Source organism: Macaca thibetana, chromosome 18, assembly GCF_024542745.1.
Source record: "Macaca thibetana thibetana isolate TM-01 chromosome 18, ASM2454274v1, whole genome shotgun sequence".
Taxonomy (NCBI): Eukaryota; Metazoa; Chordata; class Mammalia; order Primates; family Cercopithecidae; genus Macaca; species Macaca thibetana.
This window is the reverse complement of record NC_065595.1, coordinates 34147698-34168353: the sequence shown is the minus strand read 5'-3', so window position 1 is coordinate 34168353 and position 20656 is coordinate 34147698. Positions and strand designations below refer to the sequence as shown.

General features: G+C 48.9%; 2 protein-coding genes across 2 annotated transcripts in view; both read right to left on the bottom strand.

The window, feature by feature from the left end:
- Nucleotides 1–20656, bottom strand: part of LOXHD1 (lipoxygenase homology PLAT domains 1) — a 183419-nt gene that overhangs the window by 42039 nt on the left and 120724 nt on the right. Inside the window, exons 27-34 of the mRNA XM_050767982.1 lie at nt 18939–19055; nt 17755–17917; nt 13789–13943; nt 9318–9527; nt 9076–9211; nt 6731–6939; nt 5729–5914; nt 2763–2890 (exon numbers count right to left, since the gene is read on the bottom strand). Coding sequence (XP_050623939.1) covers nt 2763–2890; nt 5729–5914; nt 6731–6939; nt 9076–9211; nt 9318–9527; nt 13789–13943; nt 17755–17917; nt 18939–19055 — 1304 coding nt within the window. The remainder of the gene's footprint in view (nt 1–2762; nt 2891–5728; nt 5915–6730; nt 6940–9075; nt 9212–9317; nt 9528–13788; nt 13944–17754; nt 17918–18938; nt 19056–20656) is intronic.
- ATP5F1A (ATP synthase F1 subunit alpha) overlaps nt 1–20656 on the bottom strand; it is a 541488-nt gene that overhangs the window by 434249 nt on the left and 86583 nt on the right. The gene's annotated exons all lie outside the window — the stretch shown is intronic.

Below are 20656 nucleotides of genomic sequence, written 5' to 3'. Positions count from 1 at the left end.
TACTTCCAGAAACAAGAGATCTCTTCTACCAGCAATTAAGCCTTGTACATCTGGAAAACAAGGTGGAATGTAGGTGTAGGATAATTAATCAGAAAAAATCCAGGAATATGGGGTTGGGTAATGATTGGAGTCAGAGTACAGAAGTAAAGACTATAGGAGGCTGAATATGCAAACAATAGTAGCCAGACCATGTGTGATAACAGAACTCTGAGCTACCTCCCCTGCAGCGACCATCCCAAGAAACCACGGTCTCTACAGAAATTGGCCCAGAATGATCAGGACTTGAGCAATGGCCCCCAGCTTCCCTATTTTGTCCCTGCTCCCAACTCAGGACTAACCAGACGGACGGACCAAATCCAAATATGGTCCCTAATACAATCATGTATGAAACCCCGATTCTAGCTACCCAACCTCCAGCTCTACCATGCCAAAAATAATGCTTCATTACAAAGCTCCTCCTCCTCCCACAGCATTCAAATCTCTACCAAACCAAGTGATGGTGGCTGAGTCTCTTGTTATAGCAAGCTCTAAGTAGAGAGTTTCTGTTCTCATTTGGTCTTCCTTTATTTCTAGAATTAAGTTCAAATCCCAGTTCCCCTACTTACTTGCTGTATAACTTTGGGCAAGTTATTTCACCTCTATGTGTTTCAGGCATCTTATTAGTAATGTGGAGATAATAAGAGGGCAAAGAGTGATAAGAGGGGTGTTGTGAGTTAATATATGTTAAAAAGCACTTGCAACAGTGTCTGGCATGGAATAAATGTTCAATGTATGTTAGCCATTATTATTATCACCATTGCTGTTGATATGGGAAGAATTCAAGGAGGAAATGGGAGTTGCAAAATGAGAGAGCAGAAGTGCTAAGAGAAGACAGGCAAAAACTTTCCCATCAGACCCCCAGGGATGAGCTGCATAGGGCCCATAGGATGGGCAAAGCTCCAGCTTGCATGAGCTGCTTTGTCCACATAAAGAAATGCTGCCTGGTCCCCAAAAGCTTCAGTAGCCACATCCTCATCATCACCAACAGCACCATCATCACAATTATTATCCCTACCATCATCACCTTCATCTCTATCACCACTGCCACCATCATCATCATCATCATCACCATCACAATTATCATCCCTACCATCATTACCTTCCTCCCTATCACCACCATCATCATCATAATCACCATCACCATCATTATCATCATCACCATCATCACAATTATCATTCCTACCATCACTTTCACCCCTATCATCACCACCATCATCATCATCCCTATCATCACCACCACCATCATCATCCCTATCATCATCACCTTCATCCCTATCACACTGCCACCATCATCATCATCATCACAATTATCATCCCTACCATCATTACCTTCCTCCCTATCACCACCATCATCATCATAATTACCGTCATCACCATCATTATCATCATCACCATCATCACAATTATCATTCCTACTATCACTTTCACCCCATCATCACCACCATCATCATCATCCCTATCATCACCTTCATCCCTATCACCATCCTCATCATCACTACCACCATCACAGTCATCATCCCTACCATTCAGCACCATCAATATCACCAACCTCACTATCATCCACAATGTCCTCATCACCACCCCAATCCAGAAGTACTGAGTGCCTACTACAAGCAAGGCAAGAGCTAGGAGGTATGAGGGGCTCAAAAAGGAAGCCACTTGGGTCCTGCCTTCCAGCTAAGGGAAGGAGTGCTGTGTGTTCAGAGGCAAGTTGCTGTGGGTGGGATTTTAAAATGCTAAGCTTAGGCTCTGAGTCTGTCATCTCTGGTTCTTAAGATGTCAGGGGCCAGGGATGTTTGGGGGACAGCGGCTGAACATGGCAAACCAGCCCAAACCCAGGACTGTCTAAACTGGGAATCCAAGGGAGGGCACAAACAGTGAGTACTATAGGAAGGTCATCTTTAATGTCATTACGAATCACTAATGAGTGCTTAGGACTGGGGGCCATCTGGGTGTAGTTTGCAGTGCCACAGCTTAATGGCCATGGGACTTTGAGGATATGACTCTACCTTTCCATGCCTCAGTTTCTCACCTGTAAAATGGGGATGATAATAATTGGGTTATTATTATAGGGTTGTGGAAAAGATTAAGTGTATCAATACATGGCTTATTAGAGAACAATGCTTGGCACAAAACAAGCTCCTATAAATGTTAGTGTTGCTGTTATTGCTCTCCTTAGGTTAAGCTCTGTTAAGTTCAAGGACCTTTGTCTTCTTGGTTATATCATCTCTTCAGTGCCTGAGTCAGTGCCTGGCATATACTAGGTGTTCAATCTTTTTATAATGTTTTGAAAATTGACTGCATTTTATTTTGTAATCATTGAGACTTACAGAAAAGTTTCAAAAAAAGAACAGAGCTTCTGTGCCCCTTTCACCTAGCTCTCCTTAATGTCAACATCTTATATTGCCATAGTACAATTAATGAAACTAAGACATTAACCATCAACTAATCTACCAACCTTACAATAAGCAATTCTGAGTACCAAATGAAAGAAAGAAGAAATGTTATGGGTAGAGGTGATCAAGGAATACTTCCTGGGGGAGGTAGATTTGAGCTGGCCCTTGAAAAAGAAAGGTATTGAGACAGAATAGACAAAGACAGAGGATAGAAGGCCTCATGATCTGCAGTGGGCATGTGAGAATCAGCCTGGCTGAAGGTAGGGTAGGGCAGAGGGGGAGAGTTGAATGTGGGAGGGGTGAGGGGCAGGGGCCACCTCCAGGTACCTGGCTTTCTTTTTGTCCAGCTGCATCTCCTCCGTGCTCCCGTTGATGCCATAGAGGGTCATGAAGATGTTGGAGTCAGTGCCCCCGCCAACCACATCGCCTGTCCACACCGTCATTTCATAGAGAACCTGCCATGAGAGGAATGCGGGTGCTGAGTCTCAGCCTCACCCTCCAACCCCAACTGACCTGCCTCAGTCTCACCAGAGAAAGAGACACGCTGTCCAAGTTCCACGGCTCTGGAAAGAGCCCTTCCTCGAATCAACTGTAAATGCCTGGACAGCAAGAGGCAGCCTTGTCACTCTCTTATGTCCCCCACTGTGCTCAGTCCCACCCTAGAAAGGAGTCCTGACAGAGAGCCCTTCTGCAATAGAAACATGATGGAAAGCCTGGCATTAACTGACTCTTTGTCAGTTGAATCCCAACCTAAGTTCAGCGTGCCAGCAGCGCATGGTGGCAAGACAGTGGCCTTTGGAGCCCTCCAGAGCTCCATGTGAATCCGAGATCTGTCACCTGCTGGCTGTTAGACCCAGGCAGATGCCTGACCTCACCAGCCTCTGCTCCCCTGTGGTAAAATAGGGATAAGCTCCCTTGCAGAGTGAGAGCTGCTGACAATTTGCATGGCACCTGGTGCTGAGCCTGTCACCTGTGTGGCCCCAAGCAGCAGCCAAAGCTCTGGGTGTCAGTTCCCCTTCACGCCACAGCCTACACATGCCCTGCGGCTGTGAATGAGGGATGCCATCAGGAGTGATGTTTACAGAGGGAGTGCTGCCTCAATCCACTTGAGAAGTGGGACAATCCCCTACTTCCACGATGTTCACTTGAGATTGGGGTATTGCCATTTAGCCTGAGGTGTGTGCCAAAGAGAATGTCTGCCCTCTGTCTCCACTGGAGGGTGAGGTGCAGCCTGCTCTTCCTGGTGTGCCTCCACCAAGCCCCCACCTCGGTTCTTCCTCTGTGAGGCAGCCTCGTGGCAAGAGAAAGCACTTACACTGTTCTAGAATGTTCTTTGGTCCCGGATTCTTACTCCCTTCCTTCTCACCAAGTGCCCCTGGACTCACAGTGAAGTCTGAAGGTTCAGGAGAGGCTCAAACTTACGGTCGGGGAAGGGCCATCTTGACCGTCTCCTTTGAATGTACCTGGCCCAGTGTGTCCCTTTTCTAGAGGCTGCTACATTCCTCTATCACCTGTGCAGGGGCCTGGTCCCCATTATCCAGAAGCCTGGACCTCCAAACCCAAGCTATTAATCATGGTGGTCATGTCCCCATCATTGTGCCTGGAGGGGGCTGCATGCTTTTCCGGCAGCATCTAGAATCTCTGCCAGGACACTGTGAGGTTTGAAGTATTCTGCGCAGGCCTGGCCCGCAGGAGAAATTCAGGACATGTTTGCTGAGGGAACGGATGAAGAGCCTCTTACTTTACCAAGAAAATCCCCTTAGACCACCCAGCAAGGGCATTCATGATGGTCAGGAGGAGCCACTGGGAACAAAAGTGGGAGCCTAACACTTTTTTGCTCTTATCCAGGCAGGCATAAAAAATAGAATGATCAAAATGAGTGCTTTAGCAGCCCCATGGAGACTGGCCCCTGAGAGCTGGTCCATCCAACTCTTGTGTTCTCTGCATCCATCTTTCTCTCCTTTACACAGACACATCTCTTTTTATGTAATAAGTGTGTTTCCAAAAAGAGACAGAAACAGTGCTCTTGTAATTCTAGTCTGATATCAGGTGTCCTGGAGAGATGGCCAGCCCAAAGAACCCTGCAGCTCTTTGTAAAGTGACAAACCTATGTTCCTTTGTGCCGTGGATAACGGGTGTAGGTCTGGATTTTCCTGGACTAAAGGGCTCCAAGGGAGCTGCAGCTGCACTGCGTGGGGTGTGCATGTGTGCTGGGCGGTGGCACAGAGACACACACAGGCTGGGAAGTGGGTCAGGCGGAGGTCCCTGGATGAACTGTGTGCTCACCCACACCATCCGTCTGGCCACAGACAGAGATGTCTGGGGGGTGGGGGAAGGATGTGAGATATAGAAAGTGCTACTCTCTGACTCTCCAGCAGGCGGGAAGCAGGAGACTGGCAGGCACCACACTCCTGCCTGTCAAGGTTTCAGAACCCCACTTCTGTTTCCATATACAATGTAGGCAGAGCACACTCAGGTCCAGGTGATTTCTTCTCACCTTTGTGGGACAGCTTCTGACCTGGTCCAAGAAGCCCACTGGTTTTGATTCAGGACCAGAGAAAAGGGCTGGGGCCTTCTGTTGACCCCATAGCCATGAGACAAAAAGAAACCAACAGGGTCAGGTGAAACAGAGGCTTCTGGGCCACCAAATGGCTGTGTGTCCTCAGATCTTAGCACCAGGCATCTGCCTCCTGCCTGGTCTGACCTGTGTGTTTATATAACTTATCCCAGGCCATTTGGCCAGTTACAGGTGGAGCCAGGACCGAAGCTCAGACCTCTTGCCCTCCAGGCTTTTCCAGTTAAGGAGGGTATTGTGTGGACACCACTGGCTGCATCGTGAGACTCAGAGGTTCACAGTATCCCAGATGCCATCTTTCCTATCACCACCCTACTGCTGTTGATGGTGGACCCTTTGGTGAATAATGACCCTGCCTGTCTACATAGAGCTGCTTCCTCACAAAGCTCTTCATGAACTGTGATCTCATTAATTCTCACCAAGATCCTACATGGAACAGGCCATGGGTAGCAGGGATGCATTATTTCCAAGCAGTGTATGGGAAGACCAAGGCCCAGAGAAATGAGATGACTTGCCCAAGGTCACACAGCAGCAGACCAGAAGAGAGTTCAGTCTGTGGCTCCTAGCAAAGCACATCTGGCTAGCACACCAGGCTGCAGCCCCTGCAGATACCCCAGTGATGAGTCTCCTACTTCTTCCACTTCTGTCTCCCCTGCTGCTCCCCACCTCAACCTGCACTGCCCTGGCCATGCATTGTACACTCACAGTGCCCCCCTACCTTCACCCCGATGTTCACCACCATGGCATCCAGGAGGTCGAAGACACGAGAGGTGATGCCATCGCCTCTGTCCTTGGCAAGCCAGCAGTTACAGTTCAACATGTACTTAGTGCCCTGGGTAGGCACTGCCAAACACAACTCTTCCACCAGCCAGCAGCTCTCAGGGGAGGCCCCATCATGGCCCAGCTAGGAGGAGACACACCTGATCTGTGATGATCTGGGCACAACTGGGAAGGAAGTGCTCCCTGCCCAGCCCCCTCCCTCAGTGCTTCTTCCCAATGTGCTGTGCACTTGCTGGCCCAGGTCCCTCCCATAAAAGTGAAGAGATTTTGCAGATATAATTACAGTCTCTAATTAGGTGACTTTGAGTAGGTTGAACCTAATCAGGTGAGCCCTTAAAAAAGCATGTCTAGATGTCAGAGGTGAAGAAGTTGGAGATATTTGAAGCAGAAGAGATTGTCTCCTATTGAACAAGAAAAGAGCCAGGTTTTGGAGATGGTCCCATGGTGGGGAATGGTGGGCCTCTATGAGATGAAGGCCTCAGTCCTACACCCCAAGAAAATGAATTCTGCCAACAACCAGTGAGCTTGGAAGAGGACCCCAAGCCTCGGATAAAATCGCAGCCCTGGCTGCAACTTGATTTCAGCCCACTGAGATCTTGAAGATGGACCCCCGCTAACTCACACCTAGACTCCTGATCCATGAAACTGTGAGATAATACATTTGTGTTGCTTTAAGGCACTAAGTTTGTGATACTCTGTTACACAGCCATAAAAACTAATACACAGAACATTCCCACTGGGTGGGTGGAAGACAGACACACAGAAGGGCAGGTGGCTCACCCAAATCACCTGGCTAGTTGGTTCTCCTCTGCTACCTGCTCTAAGGGGTGCTTCAGGTAGGCTGCTCTTCCCAGCCTGCACTCCCCTGCCCACCCAGGTACTGGTCAGCTCCGTCTGTCCCTATGGTGGTCACGATTATGGGGCCCCAAGAAGCCAGCACCTCTATTTTCTTGATGACGCCCACATCCAAGCCCGCAACGTAGAACTCCTCCACAGAGCCACGGCTGAAGCCCCTCTTCCCTCGGGGGTAGTCCAACCAGATGCGCTTACTACGTTCATCATCCTCTCCGATGAGGAAGATGAAGGCTCGGCTGTCAGTGGCTGCATCCTTGTGCTTCCCAGTGGTGACCGACACATAGTAGGGAATAACTGCAAGAGATCACGGGGCCCAGCCTCACAACAGACCAGGTGGACAAGGCACTGTCTCATAGGCTCACAGATTTGGAAGTGACCTCTGAGGGCACTGATCTCAGCTCCTTGCTCAGAGACGAAGTGCAATGAGCCCTTCAGACTGGTAAGTTATCTGTGGTGTGTGTCTCCTCTCCAAGTTGCTAACTCCCAACGTACAGACAAAAAACAGCATTCTTGTCACTTGTTTGGAGTGTCAAGCTTCTAAAAGCTCTTTTGGCCAATTATCCTACTTGAACCTAGCACTATTATGTGAAGGAGGGTAAGAAAAATAACCTCTCAACACATATAGGCATTATATGCCCCAAAAGCTCACTATGGTCAACAAAAATGCTGTTGGCAAAAGCAAGGTCTCATAGAAAGAAGGAATTTGAAGAACAATAAAAATGTATCATATATGCAACATAGTGAATGGAAGTCCTAGAAGACAGCAATTTCCAAAACACACCAGATTAATTAGCATAAAACTTGCTCAGGTAGTGTCCATAGAGTCGCAGTTTCCATTCTTCCAACTATCCATTCTTCTTGCAGCAGGGGTGGTTATGATACATAAGGAGACATTGTTGGGCAGGTTTCTGGGGAAATCTTTTTTTTTTTTTTTCTTTTTTTGAGACGGAGTTTCACTCTTGTTGCCCAGGCTGGAGTGCAATGGCATGATCTCGGTTCACTGCAACCTCCGCCTCCCAGATTCAAGCGATTCTCCTGCCTCAGCTTCCTGAGTAGCTGGGATTACAGGTATGCACCACCATGCCTGGCTAATTTTGTATTTTTAGTAGAGACAGGGTTTCTCCATGTTGGTTAGGCTGGTCTCAAACTCCCAACCTCATGTGATCCATTCACCTCAGCCTCCCAAAGTAATGGAATTACAGGCACAAGCCACCACGCCTGGTTGGGAAATCTCTTTTAAAAGGTCTGACTCAACTGGGAGGAGTACTCTTTTTTTCCTTACCCTTCCATTCATTCTGCTTGGAGTATGGATATGATGGCTGGAGCTCCGACATTCATCTTGGAACTATGGGCAACATTTAGGTCATTTATAAGGTTGCCAGAGTGACCAGGTTAAAGGAACCTAGGTCCTTGATTGCACTGGAACTGCTGTATTAGTCCCAGGTGGCCTACCTTTGGGCTTTCATGTGAGTGAAAACAAAAATTCCTAATTTGTTTGTGACCATTTCCAGGTCTCTGTCATTTGCAGTTACTAATTGATACAAGCTGGAAACCCTTCTCCTGGTTCATCTTCCTCAATAGCTTGGGAGACACTACCCTGGTATAGTGGATTTTAGGTTATACAATCTGTTATCTCTTTGAAAAGTTTCCAAACTGTCTCTTCCTGGCTGGAATTACCTGCACATGGCTTTATTTTATCTTTACAGTCGAGGCTTTTCACAGGTGATCACAGTGCTTAAGGAAAGGCACTTTCTTGGGGGTCCTATCACTCATTTACAGAGTGAGAAGGTAAAGTGTAAGCAGACTGGCTTTCTCTGCCTGACTCCACAGACCCACCATGTGGCCTCCTGGAGGGGGCTAACATGGTTGCCACACTCTTACGTTTAAGAGAACTGACTAGGAAGGTAGTGCATTCAAATGTTCAATCAACAATTATAGAACTGCCTTATCTCAAAAATCTGGTTGGCAAAATGAACTTGCTGGGGAATTATGATATTGTTTTATGGAGGAGGAAAAAACTGAAGCCAAGAGACTGACTTGTCCAAGGCCACACATTTTACTGTCAGAACCAGAAATGGAACTTCAGTCCCCAAACGACCATCTCAGGACTTCTTCCCCTGCCTTCACCACCACATCATGCCTTAAGTTTGCATGGCTGAGTGCTTTGTGTGATGTTCTAGTGACATGTAAGGGATGTTCATTCTCACCCTAACCTCCTTTAACCTTTGTTTCCCCATCTGCAAAGGGGGCTTAGCCCTGCCCTCTCACTTTGCAGGGCTGTTCTGGGGATAAAACAGGCAATACGTGTGAAAACTATGTAAATGACTAAGCGTTAGATATGTCATCAGCTCAAGAATGGCTCATCCAAGAATTGCTTTAAAAATTTCCATGTGCCTGGTCCCCATCTAAAGAGCTCCCTGGTTGGCTTACTTGGGCCCTCCTGAACGTAGTCAGCCATGGGCCCGGTCACTGTGTTGATGTCGACATCGGCCATCTTGGAACTCAGGGTGATCTCCCAGAAGTCAGCAGGGCTGCTGCAGTTGCTGCTGCGGTCCCCAGTGTACTCCTGTGTGGGAGAGCAGGACTGGCAGTTGCAACTCCAGCACCTCCATGCCAAGGGACCTCCCCTAGGCGTGAGGATGGCCACAGGCCCTGTAGGCCCCTTGCCTCACCTTCTCGTAAAAGAGCCTCTCGAGTCGCCCATCCTCCTTCTTTAGGGACAGCCAGCGCCCGCACAGGAACAGGAACTCATCCTCATTGGTGTCATTCCAGATCTCCACCTTCTCCACGTACCAGTCTGCGCACCACTTGGAGTTGTCGTGGCGGAGCTTGATCTTGTAGATGACGCCTAGGTCAGCGGCCTCAATGATGAAGGTGTCAGCCTGGGGAGCCCAGATGTGGGGACTCAGATGGTGGGGGGTGGACCCCACTCAACCCACTCCAGCCCAACCCTCTAGGACCTTCCATCCCACTCAGTTGCTGTGCTGAACAGACCTTCCTTGCCGGGGTGCCCCCCCAGACCCAAATCCCCAACACTGAGCCTGTGTGGTCCAAGGCCTCATATCCACAGTGGTCTCATCTTGCAGTCCACTTATATGTGTGGTGCCATGGAGAAAACTGCCTTCACTACATTCCTCTTGGGAGAAGCCTGTGGGTGTTTGGAAGCCTCCTCTGTGTAAGGGGGGTGGGGCCTGAAGGCCATGGGTAGAGGCAGAGAAGGAGTGGTCAGCCGGTCCTGTTCCTGGATTCCTTAGCTATGCTGAGCATTGGGGATGAGTCCAGCTGTGGCAGCCAGAGGGCAAAAGCTCTTCTAGAGATGAACTTCTGAGTAACGGGAAGGTGTTTGAAATTCCCTGGGAGATGCTGAGAGGGAGTTTGATGAACCAGTAAGGTGGGGCTACAGGAGAGGAGGCAGTAGAGGTGAGGCTCTGGGGGAGGCAAGGCTGTGGAGCGACTCAGGGACAAACATCTGGAACACAGGCTCAAGAGGGTTTTGTGGGGGTTGTGATACAAGGCCCTCATCTGTGCCCCTGACTCTATCTTCAGTCAAGTGGACACTCCACTCTTGTGTGCTGATTCTTTGAGGGGAGCTCAGTGAGGTGTGGATCCCAGGCTTTGAATGAGATGGGGCCAAGACAGAGTTTGAATGTGGGAGGCAGAAGTCAGGATGGGAGCCTGAGGAGGGTGAGAGGGGACAGGCGACACTGAGTGACACCTACTTTCCTTCCGAAAGATTTGCTGAGCACAGGTGCCATGTGAGTCACTGTGCTGACCCGTAGGAAACCAGAGATGAATAGAATAGGATGCCCTCTGTCCCCAGGACCCCACAGTCCAGTGCAGCGAGAGGAGGGGATGGGTAATTCCAGCTCAGATGGTGGGAACGACCACCTGTGTGAGGACTAGAGCCAGGCCTAGGAAGACAGACTTCTCCAGGTGTCAGCATTAAGCTGCAGCTGCGGGGCTGGGTTTTCCAGGCAGCTCAGGTGGGGACAGCCCATGGCCAAGGCAGCTGCAGGTAAATAGCAGCTAGTGGTGTGTGACTGAAAGCAGATGTGGATGGGAGCAGTCCTGGGGTGCTGGCAATCCACTGGGTTCACCAGAGTAAGAATGGGCCCAACCTGAGATACAACAATTCCACTTGTTTGCATCTGTCCTGGGGGAAGACCTTCACATTGCACAAGGATGTTTATTACAGATAATTTTTACAGAGGAAAATTGGAAGCCATCTGGGGTCCCGTGCTTGGGGAGTGGCTACATAACTGGCAAAGCCTTTCCTGAAGAATGTTGTGTGTGCAGTGGTTATAGAGAAGAGTCACCTCCATCTATGTTTGAATACCGGGGCAGAGAGAGATTTCCAAGGCAGCCATGCATGCCAAGGGCAAGTTAAAGAAGTGTTTATATAGCATGATGCCTTTTATGTAAAAAAGTAATACCATGGAATGGCTTACCTATTTTCTATGGGTGCATGCACACGTAAGCAGAGAAAATGTTTGGAAAGATGCTGAGGCAGGAGAGAGGGTGGGGTATTCTGGAAACTGCACTCAGTGGTCCACAGAGGGCACTCTGAACAGGCCAGTGCGGGTAGGCTGTGAAGGTCTGCAAATCCCGTGGAGGACTCCGGGTAGATCTGGGATCCATGGGGAGCCTCTGCAGGCTTGAAGTGAGATAGTGACTGGTCAGCTTTGGACAGGTTAACTGAGGAAGCTGGAGGGTGGGTTGGATGGCAGGGCCTTGAGCAGAGAGACCACGCTGGCTCAGTGAGTGAGCTGAAATGAGGCAGGGCTGAGTGAATACAGGGCAGACTTGGCTGATTTGAGGTTATCTAGAAGGAAGACTCTGGAACCTGGTGATTGATTGGATGTGGGTGGGGAGGGGTTTCCAACAGGGAGAAGGATGTCCAAGATGACTTCCATATTCTGGAGTGATCAGAGAAATGGAAGCTTCTAGATGTTGTGCAGTAAACTTAAGGTCACATGGTTAGTAACTGAGCCAGAAGTCGCACCAGCACCCCTGATGGCGTGTCAAAACTGGAGGAAAAGAGAAGAAAGTGATGGGGCAGAATGGGCCAAAGATTTTTTCTTGTGACATAACAATTTGCTGAGAGAGAAGAAAAAAAAAAAGGAATCTGAACACAGAGGGGAATGGCTTGCATCACCTTCATTTATTTACTTAATCCACATTTACTGAATGCCTACTCTTTGCCAGAGTCTGTAAATGAAGCCATGCATAAAAATGGACTTCTCAGCTGTATGTTGTACATTGCTGCTTTTACAATGCATTTACCAGGCATCGATACCAGGCATCAACTAGGGCAGGGGGCAGGTGAGCTTTCCCAAGGCTTGACAACATCCAGCACAGACAAAGAGCTACCTGCCTGCCAGACACGGTTCTAGACGCTTTGCATTTTTGATTCAGCTGGCCTTCACAATAACTCAAAATTAACTCTTTTTTAGGGTGGAGGAAAAGGAGGCACAGAGATGTTAAGTAACTTGTCTAAGATCACACAGCTAGTGTCAGAGCCAGGATCTGAGCTCAGGTGACCTGCCCCTAGCATCTGGGGCCCTGATAAATAATATCCCTAGTGTAGAGTCAGGGACAATCACATAAATTGCTTGACCTTTTTGGTATTCCATTTTTGCAAGATGGAAAGAGGAGGATAGGACTCTTCCTACCTACTTTATAAGGGCAGTGAACAATTATACCTCTTGTGGAACATGAATGTGTATGTTTTAGATTATTTCTTCCTGGTACAACATGCTCTTACATCTTGTCCTGTTTTTCAGCCCAGAGGTCTAATTAGCAATCATATTGCTATTTCTGCTTCAAATGCAGTAAACTGAAGTTAAAGGTAAATGGTTTCTATCTGGATGATGAACCAATGAATGGGAGTGCTAGGGTCTGACTCCTGGAGACCTGGCAGCCAGGCTGGGTCTCCTTCCACACTGTCTGACTCATAGGGTCACCAGCCAGCTGCAGACCCACTTAGATGACACCCACCTTTCTAGTCCCAGGGCTAATATCCTCCTTACTAGTAGAGTGGTTCAATGCTAAGGGATAAGGCTGGCTGAGGGTGAGGTTTAAGGAGACCCTTGATAAATACCCGTTGGCTGATGTACGAAATCCCCAGACATGTACAGCCACGGGCAAGAGCATAGATTGAGTTGGGAGCCAATCCCCTTAACCTGATCTCCCTGTGGAGATAGCCTGGCCTGTGGGGATTTCAGGCAGATTTCAGTGTGTGGAGAGGAGAAGGAAAGGAGACTAAGGAGCAAGTGCGGGCAGAGGCGGGGGGCATGCCAGAAAGGGCACGGAGTCGAGGAGTAGAGGCAGGGAGAGGGGAGCCAAGCTTGCGAGAAGGGAAGTTTCACAAAACCCACCCTTAGAGACCCCTGTGGTTTTGTAAAATCAGTGTGTCAGAGCTGGAAGGGCCTTATACATCACCCAGTCATGTGGTTTTCAAGCCTTTTTATAGTCACAGAACCCTTTTCTTAACAGAGGGCTTGCTTGGCACTGTGATCAACAGGCCAGGTCAAAGTGGATCCACCTGGGAGGGAGTAGGGTGTCCAGCTGCACCTGTCTCCACCACCCCCAAGGCTCCCAAGGCCCTTGGAGCCACCTGTGGCTCTATACAACACAATTTAGCCAATTCATATCTGACTCTTCAATTTACAGATGAGGAAACTGAGGCCAGAGAATTTGAAGCAGATAAGGAGCTGATAGCAGAACCAGGCCTCCAGATCCCCTCTCCACCCCACAGTTCAAGTCTCTGTCAGTGTCAGCACAGCCCCTGTCATTCTGCAGTGTTCACCTCCACATTCATGAACCAGGCACAGTGAACTGGATTTTCTGAAGACGACCCAGCCCCATGCAACCAACAACCTGGAGCTCCAGCAGGCCGCCTGCTTGCCCAAGGCTGGCCTTCTGCTCCACCTCATCCCCTATGCAGGACCCAGGGTGGGTGCATCAGCTAGGAGAGGGGAACAAGGAGCACTTGCAGGGGAAGGGCAAGAGCAGAGGCCCAAATGAGTGTGCACGATGCCCCATGGAGTTCCTGGATGTCCCCGGGAACCAAGAAGAACTGGCGCTTAGATTGCTGGGCCTGGGGAGGAGGGAAGGAGGGTAAACTCCATGTGCCCCTCATACCGTTCCTCTCTCGAACTTGTTGGTCCGGTTCTCTGACTTGCCAAGGTATCGCTCCCCGGTGTCCCCGAGGTCTCCATAGATGGTGATGTACACCCTGGCGTCCGTCCCTGCCCCGGGAATGTTCCCTGTGAAGATCTGCACCGAGTACAGCACAACTGGCCAGGTGGTGGGACAGACAAACAGACAAAGGGAAGAAAAGGGTGACAGCACTTTAGGTCTTGGGGAACTGGATTTTTAGAAGGTGCTACGCTTCTGGCCTAGGACTTGAGGGGTTAGCCTTCTGTTTGCTCAATTATGCATATGCAGCTTCAAATCCATGTGGATTCTCCAGTGGGAAGTGTGCTCATCTGATCTAGACCCAGGTAGGCTCTATGAGACCCCAAAATAGAAACTTTTTAAAGTACCCCTCAAACATCTATCTGCCCATATAGCTGCCTGCACTGCACAGGGAGAAAGACTCAGAAACTACCTGAGATGTGTCCACGCCGTGGTTGCTAAATCTGCCTGCCATGATACATGGCAATAAAATGCCTTCCGATTTGAGGGTGACCAGTGTCAACACCAGATCCTTCTAAATGGTTCACAGAAAAAAACAACATTGTTTAAAGAACAGTTTCCCCTCTGTTCATTTCCTCATGTTCATTTATTCTCCAACCCACTGCCACCCTCCCCTGCCCCAGCGCCCCAGGCCAACTCCTCACCAAAGCCACTGTGACTGCCACCCTCTTCTTGGTCTCCCATGGCCCATAGGGAGGGCTCAACAAACATTGGTGTGACAATTATTAAAAATTACTATGAAAAATAAAAATGCATGGTATCTTGCTTTTGTTCTGCTGTTTTTATTTAAGGAAAAATAAAAGATCTCCTTTTCCAACCTTCTCCTTAGCAGAGAGACTCAAGTCTTGCATTTTTATGAAGGCTAAAAATTGGTTGGCCCCTCTCCGTATCCTCTGTCTTTGGAGATTTTGAGTTTCAGGCCAGGGAAGAGGGGACTTGGCTGGATTATCCCCAAGGTGAGAAATAGAAGCTGAAAGGCAGAGGTGGCCAAAGTGGGAGAAAGGTTAACTTCCCTTCCCCTGGGAGGGAGTGAGGATTCAGGAGTATTCGTGGGCCTCAGGGACCCCTCACCTGCACACAGGGACCCTATGGGGAAGTGACTGCTGGGCTTCTTTGGGGACTTGAAGCTTTGGGGCCTCAAGGGTGGAACAGAGAGTCTTTTGACAAAGCCAGATTCATGCAGGAGTGTTTCTGGTCACCCAGAGAAATGATACTTGTGTGTTGGTGGAGAGCCAGTAGTGACACTGTGTGACAGTGAGCACAGCTGGGAGTGGCACTCACCCTGGACTGAGGGCCAGGTCTCTTCTGTGAGCCTCAGGATTCCTAGAAGACCCTCAGAAAGGGGATTCCCCTCCCTGTCGTGAACAAGATGGACTTTCTTATCAGTCCTTGCAAGTGGGCTCAGAACCACATTTAATTAAATTTAGAAAAGTAAAGTGATGTGAGTTGCTTGTCCTGATGGCTGTGTAACACATTCACACCCACAGCAGGGTTCCCATGATTTTCTCATTTTCCACTGGGTTCTGCAGCATTATTCCCTCCTGCTCTCCTGTGTGGCTGGACACTCCTTCTTGGGTAGCTTTATGGTTTCCTAATCTTCCACCTGTGCCTTGGATGCCAAGGCCTCCCAGGTTCCACCCACATTCCTCAGCTCTCATCTTGCACTTTCTTGAATTTTCTGAGTCTGTGCCTCCAACCTAGGTCCTTCCTTTGCTTCGGATACACACACTTACTACCTAGAGGGCGTCTCCACCTTGACCAGACCCCAACATCACAAACTCACATGTTCAAACCTAAACTCTACCCTCTCCTGCAACCCCTGCCCCTTTTTCAAACCTTCTCCCCAACCATCTTCCTTGTCTCAGCGGCCCTGCCCAAGCCGCTACCATCCAAAGCTCCTGGGTGCATTGTGAGAGGTGACCTGCAGAGGCTGGTCAGACACACCGCCAGGGGCAGAAACCAGGGACCAGCCACACTTGCTCCTACCCCACCCTGCCCCACTCAGCTCAGTGCAGAAACCTGTCAGCATTTCACACACTGAAAATCCTCTCTTTATTGTCTAAATGTTACCTAAGCTTGTCTTGCTAATACTGACCTGCAGTGACATTAGGAAACTTGTCATAGTTTAGACACAACAGTCGACGGTCCTCCCCCTCATTTTCCTCCCCATCCATTTTCTAGCTGTGCATTTGGGCCTGCTCCATATGTGAGCTAATCACAGGTGGCATGGGCCTATAGGGACACTTTTTCTAGGAGCCTGTGTCCCAGAGCAGGATGCAGTGTCCCCAGGGGCTGGGATGAAATGGCCTTCTCACTCCCCCTTCATTTGCTGCTGTCTCCAGTCCTCTGGGAATTAGGAAAACTGATTCAGCTTCTGGGTGCTGAGTAATGCGGTAGTGCAGTCAGAGCCAGCTATTTCTGGATCCTCCTCCCTCCCTGTCCCACCCAGGCCACCCGGCGCATCCGTGGAGAGATGTTTCCCTAGAAACATCACCGAGCTCAGAGTGAGTTTTGTGGTATGTTATCCACACAGAACAGCCCAAGTGCTCTCCTGGGACAGCTTTCCAGGGCATCCTCTGGGGTCCAAGTAGAGAAGGATTTAATAGCAAAGACTATGTGGAGAAAAGGATAGGAGTAGGGGTGTCACACTATTGAGGCAACACTTGTTTTTATTTCTGGGCAACAATTCAGGTTAAAGGAAAGGCAGAGCTATAGCTGTTTTACTTCCGGTGACAACAAAGGAAGACGGTGTTTGTCTTTTGTCTTTTGGATGTCTTATCCACTTGGTGGGCAGAAAGACCTGTCTTCCTGGCTCCATAAGGGGCCCAAAATTTTTAATTTTACTCCAGTTTTTCCAAGAAGACAACACAACAAATGTAAAGTGGATTTTCAAACTCTTGGAGCTTCTCTGATCTGTGTAGGCTACCCTGCTAGAGAGATCCACTGTATTCTTTGTCCATCATCAGGGGTAGAAAGTCGGTTTTTTTGCAAATGAATTTGGCTTTGAAATAGCTCAAGATAATTCAGAGCTGAATGGCTGGTGAATAACCTGGGGATTGACACGGACGATGCCATTGCTGGTCAAAACAGAGGTATGACTCTGTCCGTGTGTTCTGGGAAGAGCGTGTGCGTGTGTGTGTGTGTGTGTGTGTGTACGCATACACAGTGTAGAAAGAGAGGAGAAGAGAAGGTTGAGGACTGAGCCTTGAGGAATACTACCTAGCATGAGAAAAGAAACCAGCACTCTAAATACTTCAGTGAGTTAGGAAGAGAACTAGAATATGGTGGGGTCACCAAAAGCAAAGGAGGAGGAAGTACAAGAAGTGGGTGGCCAGTCTGATGCAAATCCTTTAGAGAAAACCACACTGATGAAGAGTGGACAAGTTAACCAGCCCATCCAGAAAAGAAGCTCATCACCTTGAACTTTCTTGAGCCATGCCAAACTACTGAGAACAAATGCAAATATGGTTCCAGTTACATATAATTCAAGAAGGTTTCTTAATTCATACTAAGTAGGGACAGCTAAGTCCAGCAAGAGCAGAGAGGCCCAAGCCATAGTGATTGGTAGCAAACAAATGAAGAATAGGGAGAAAATAGGGACCAGGATAAGCCAGGAATAGGATTCCCCTTATCTGGATGTATTATCCCAATGTCAGACCAGGAAAGAATTTCAGCACAAACCTTGGAGCGAGACAGCTGAGACTTTGAAGACTAGCTCAGTCATCTATTAGCTGTATGCAGATTATGGAAGCTCTGTGAGCCTCAGTGGCCCTCTCTACAGAGTGGAGGTAACAACAGACCCTCCTCCTGGGTGAAGAGGCTCAGCCTGGCACAGGGCATGTGCTCCACAGGGAGGACCAGGGTCCTGGAGCCTGCCCACGGTGATAAGGGTGGCCACACCACACTTACTGTCCAGAGGCTCTTCTACTTCCTTGTAGACTTGCCGTAAGGACCCATCTTTCATGTATTTCTCAGTGAAGATGTCATAAGGAACCAGTTCTCGAATGGTCTTTTTGTCATCCTCAGAGGTGGCAAGCCACCGATCACATGGGAAAGTCAAGGTCTCTGCACCCTGGGGTGAGGCAGAAAAAGAAAAATTAGCCCTTAATGTGAAAGCTGCCAACTTCAGGGATTCATCGGCATCTCAGTACTCATGGAGACCAAGGACGAGGATCATGGGGCCCCATAAATAATGTAAAAGCCACGGGGAGCCCCTTCCCCACATTTCAGTAGACCCAGTCTTAAAGACTTGCACAACCACATCAGAGTTTGGCTCTGAAAGGCTGGGGTTCCCAGGGTCACTTAATAATAGGTATCTGAACTCCATCCTGGAGACTCAGACTCAGTGGGTAAAGGGAGGCGGGTGCTCTGTATTTAAAAATTGCTCCCTCTGGCCAGGCACCGTGGCTCATGCCTGTAATCCCAGCACTTTGGGAGGCCAAGGCAGGTGGATCACCTGAGGTCAGGATTTCAAGACCAGCCTGGTCAACATGGTGAAATCCAGTCTCTACTAACAAAATACAAAAATTAGTCGGGTGTGGTGGTGCATGCCTGTAGTCCTAGCTACTTGGGAGGCTGAAGCGGGAGAATCGCTTGAACCCGGAAGGCAGAGTGCTGTTGCACTCCAGCCTGAGTGACAGAGCAAGATTCCGTCTCAAAAAAATAAAAAAATAAAAAAATAAAAATTGCTCCCTCTTCATTCATATCCATAGCTGTGACTGAGATCCATCTCCTAGGTTTATACTTTTGTGGTTTCAGAATGTTTTTAAAGTTGTCTGAGGTAGATTTTCTTCTGTGAATTTACCTTGAGTTACAGGAAAGGCACTCTGGTCACTCACTAGTAATATGGCCTTGGAGGTGGGGAGCAGAGACATGCACAGACCCTCCTCCTTGACCCCTAAACCAGGTTCTAGAAAATTCTACTTGGGACCAGAGCTTGTTTCTGCACTCTGAGTGAACTGGGTGAAATTTCATTATGAGATTTTTATCTCAATAAGGCTGATCTAGCCAGCAGGTCCTTACAGGAAATTCGCCTTGAATCTGCTCTGGAAAGGGACAAAAGAAACAGCAGGACAGACCAGTCAAAAACTCACATCTTTATCCGGGAGGAGCCTGCGGATGTCCACGTGAGAGCAGTGCCACCCAGGATTCATGCCTGTGTTATTATGGCCAATCCGAATTTTTTCAATGATTTCTCCCACATCTTCTAACTTTGGAAAGGAGATAAGGCACCAGATGTTAGCTGAAAGATCCAGGAAAGTATGGCCTTGGCAACATCCTGCTTCCCCAGGGCATCCACCTGGAGTCCCTTTGTGCTTCCTCCTGATACGTCCCCACTGTCCAGCCAGGCCAACTCCCACTGACCTTGACACACATGCCATGCCCATGCCTCATGTCCCCTCTCTTAAAGTCAGCCTTGACTCCAGAACTTGGTTCAATCTACCTTCTCTGGGAGGGGGACCCCTTTTCAGCATGGAACCCAGCTCCCCATCTTCCACTGCTCGCTGTTGTAGCAACTCATCCCTTGTGTGAGAACTGAATTGGGTAGCAAAAGATGAGTCCTGGCTGTGCCATGCTCCTGTCTTGCTAAGTTGACTTATTCAAGGCCCCAGACCTCTAAGAGTCCCCCACCTTCCAGCCACTCCTTTTCTGAGCTCCCACGTAGAAATGCCAGTCCCTCAAACTCCACATTCCTTGTCACAGGGCCTTTGCACATGCTTTGCTTGCCTCTCTGTCTTCCTCTTCTTTACCTAATGCCATGCCTGCTCAACCTCGTAATCCAGGTCTCAATGATCACTTCCTCAGGAAAGCCCTTGACCTCCCCAAAAAAGTGAACTCTCTTCATGACAGACTCTTGTTGCATAGTGGAGCCCCTCCTTGGAGCACTTCTCATAGTTGTAAGTTTTCATTTATTTTGCTCTGCATTGTATCCTGAAAACCTAGAACAGTGCCCATGACCTAGGCACTCAATAAGTGTTGGTTGCAAGGACGAAAGAGTGTTTCCTTAGCTGCAAAATGGGTATGATAAAATCAGCCAGGCCTTCTCATAATGCGGTGGTGAGCCTTAACCACGATGGTGTGCATGAAAGTCCCTTGAAAGAAAAAGCTGATACATGTGTGCCGGGTGAGCCCCTGAACTGGGTGGGGGATGGGGCAGCTACAACATCTTCTCTCTTCCACCTGGAGCATACAGGTATGGGATGCAGAGGAGAATCTCTGGCTTCTGTGACCTTAATCCTCTAAGCCCTAAGTTGTATGGGACAGGATGGCTGCCTCAGGTTTTTTCTGTTTGTTTGTTTGTTTGTTTGTTTTGAGATGGAGTTTCGCTGTTGTCGCCCAGGCTGGAATGCAGTGGTGAAACCTCAACTCATGGCAACCTCCACCTCCTAGGTTCAAGCGATTCTCTTGCCTCAGCCTCTGGAATAGCTGGGATTACAGGCACCTGCCACCATGCCCAGCTAAATTTTATATTTTTTAGTAGAGACGGGGTTTTACCATGTTGGCCAGACTGGTCTCGAACTCCTAACCTCAGGTGATCCACCCACCTTGTCCTCCCAAAATGCTGGGATTACAGGCATGAGCCACCGTGCCCAGCTGCCGTCTCAGTTCTAACCCCTCAGAGAGCAAGGCGGCCTTTAGGGGACAGCTAGTCATGGTTGGTGAGCCTCAGAGAAAGACTCAGAGGACATCAGCATCAAAAGGGACCCTAGTATTCTGGAAGGTGAAAGAATTAGGCAGAGAAGTCTCTGAAACTGAACTGCTTGAGTCTAGATCCTAGCTCTGCTGTTTTAAGACACCTTGAGTAAGTCTG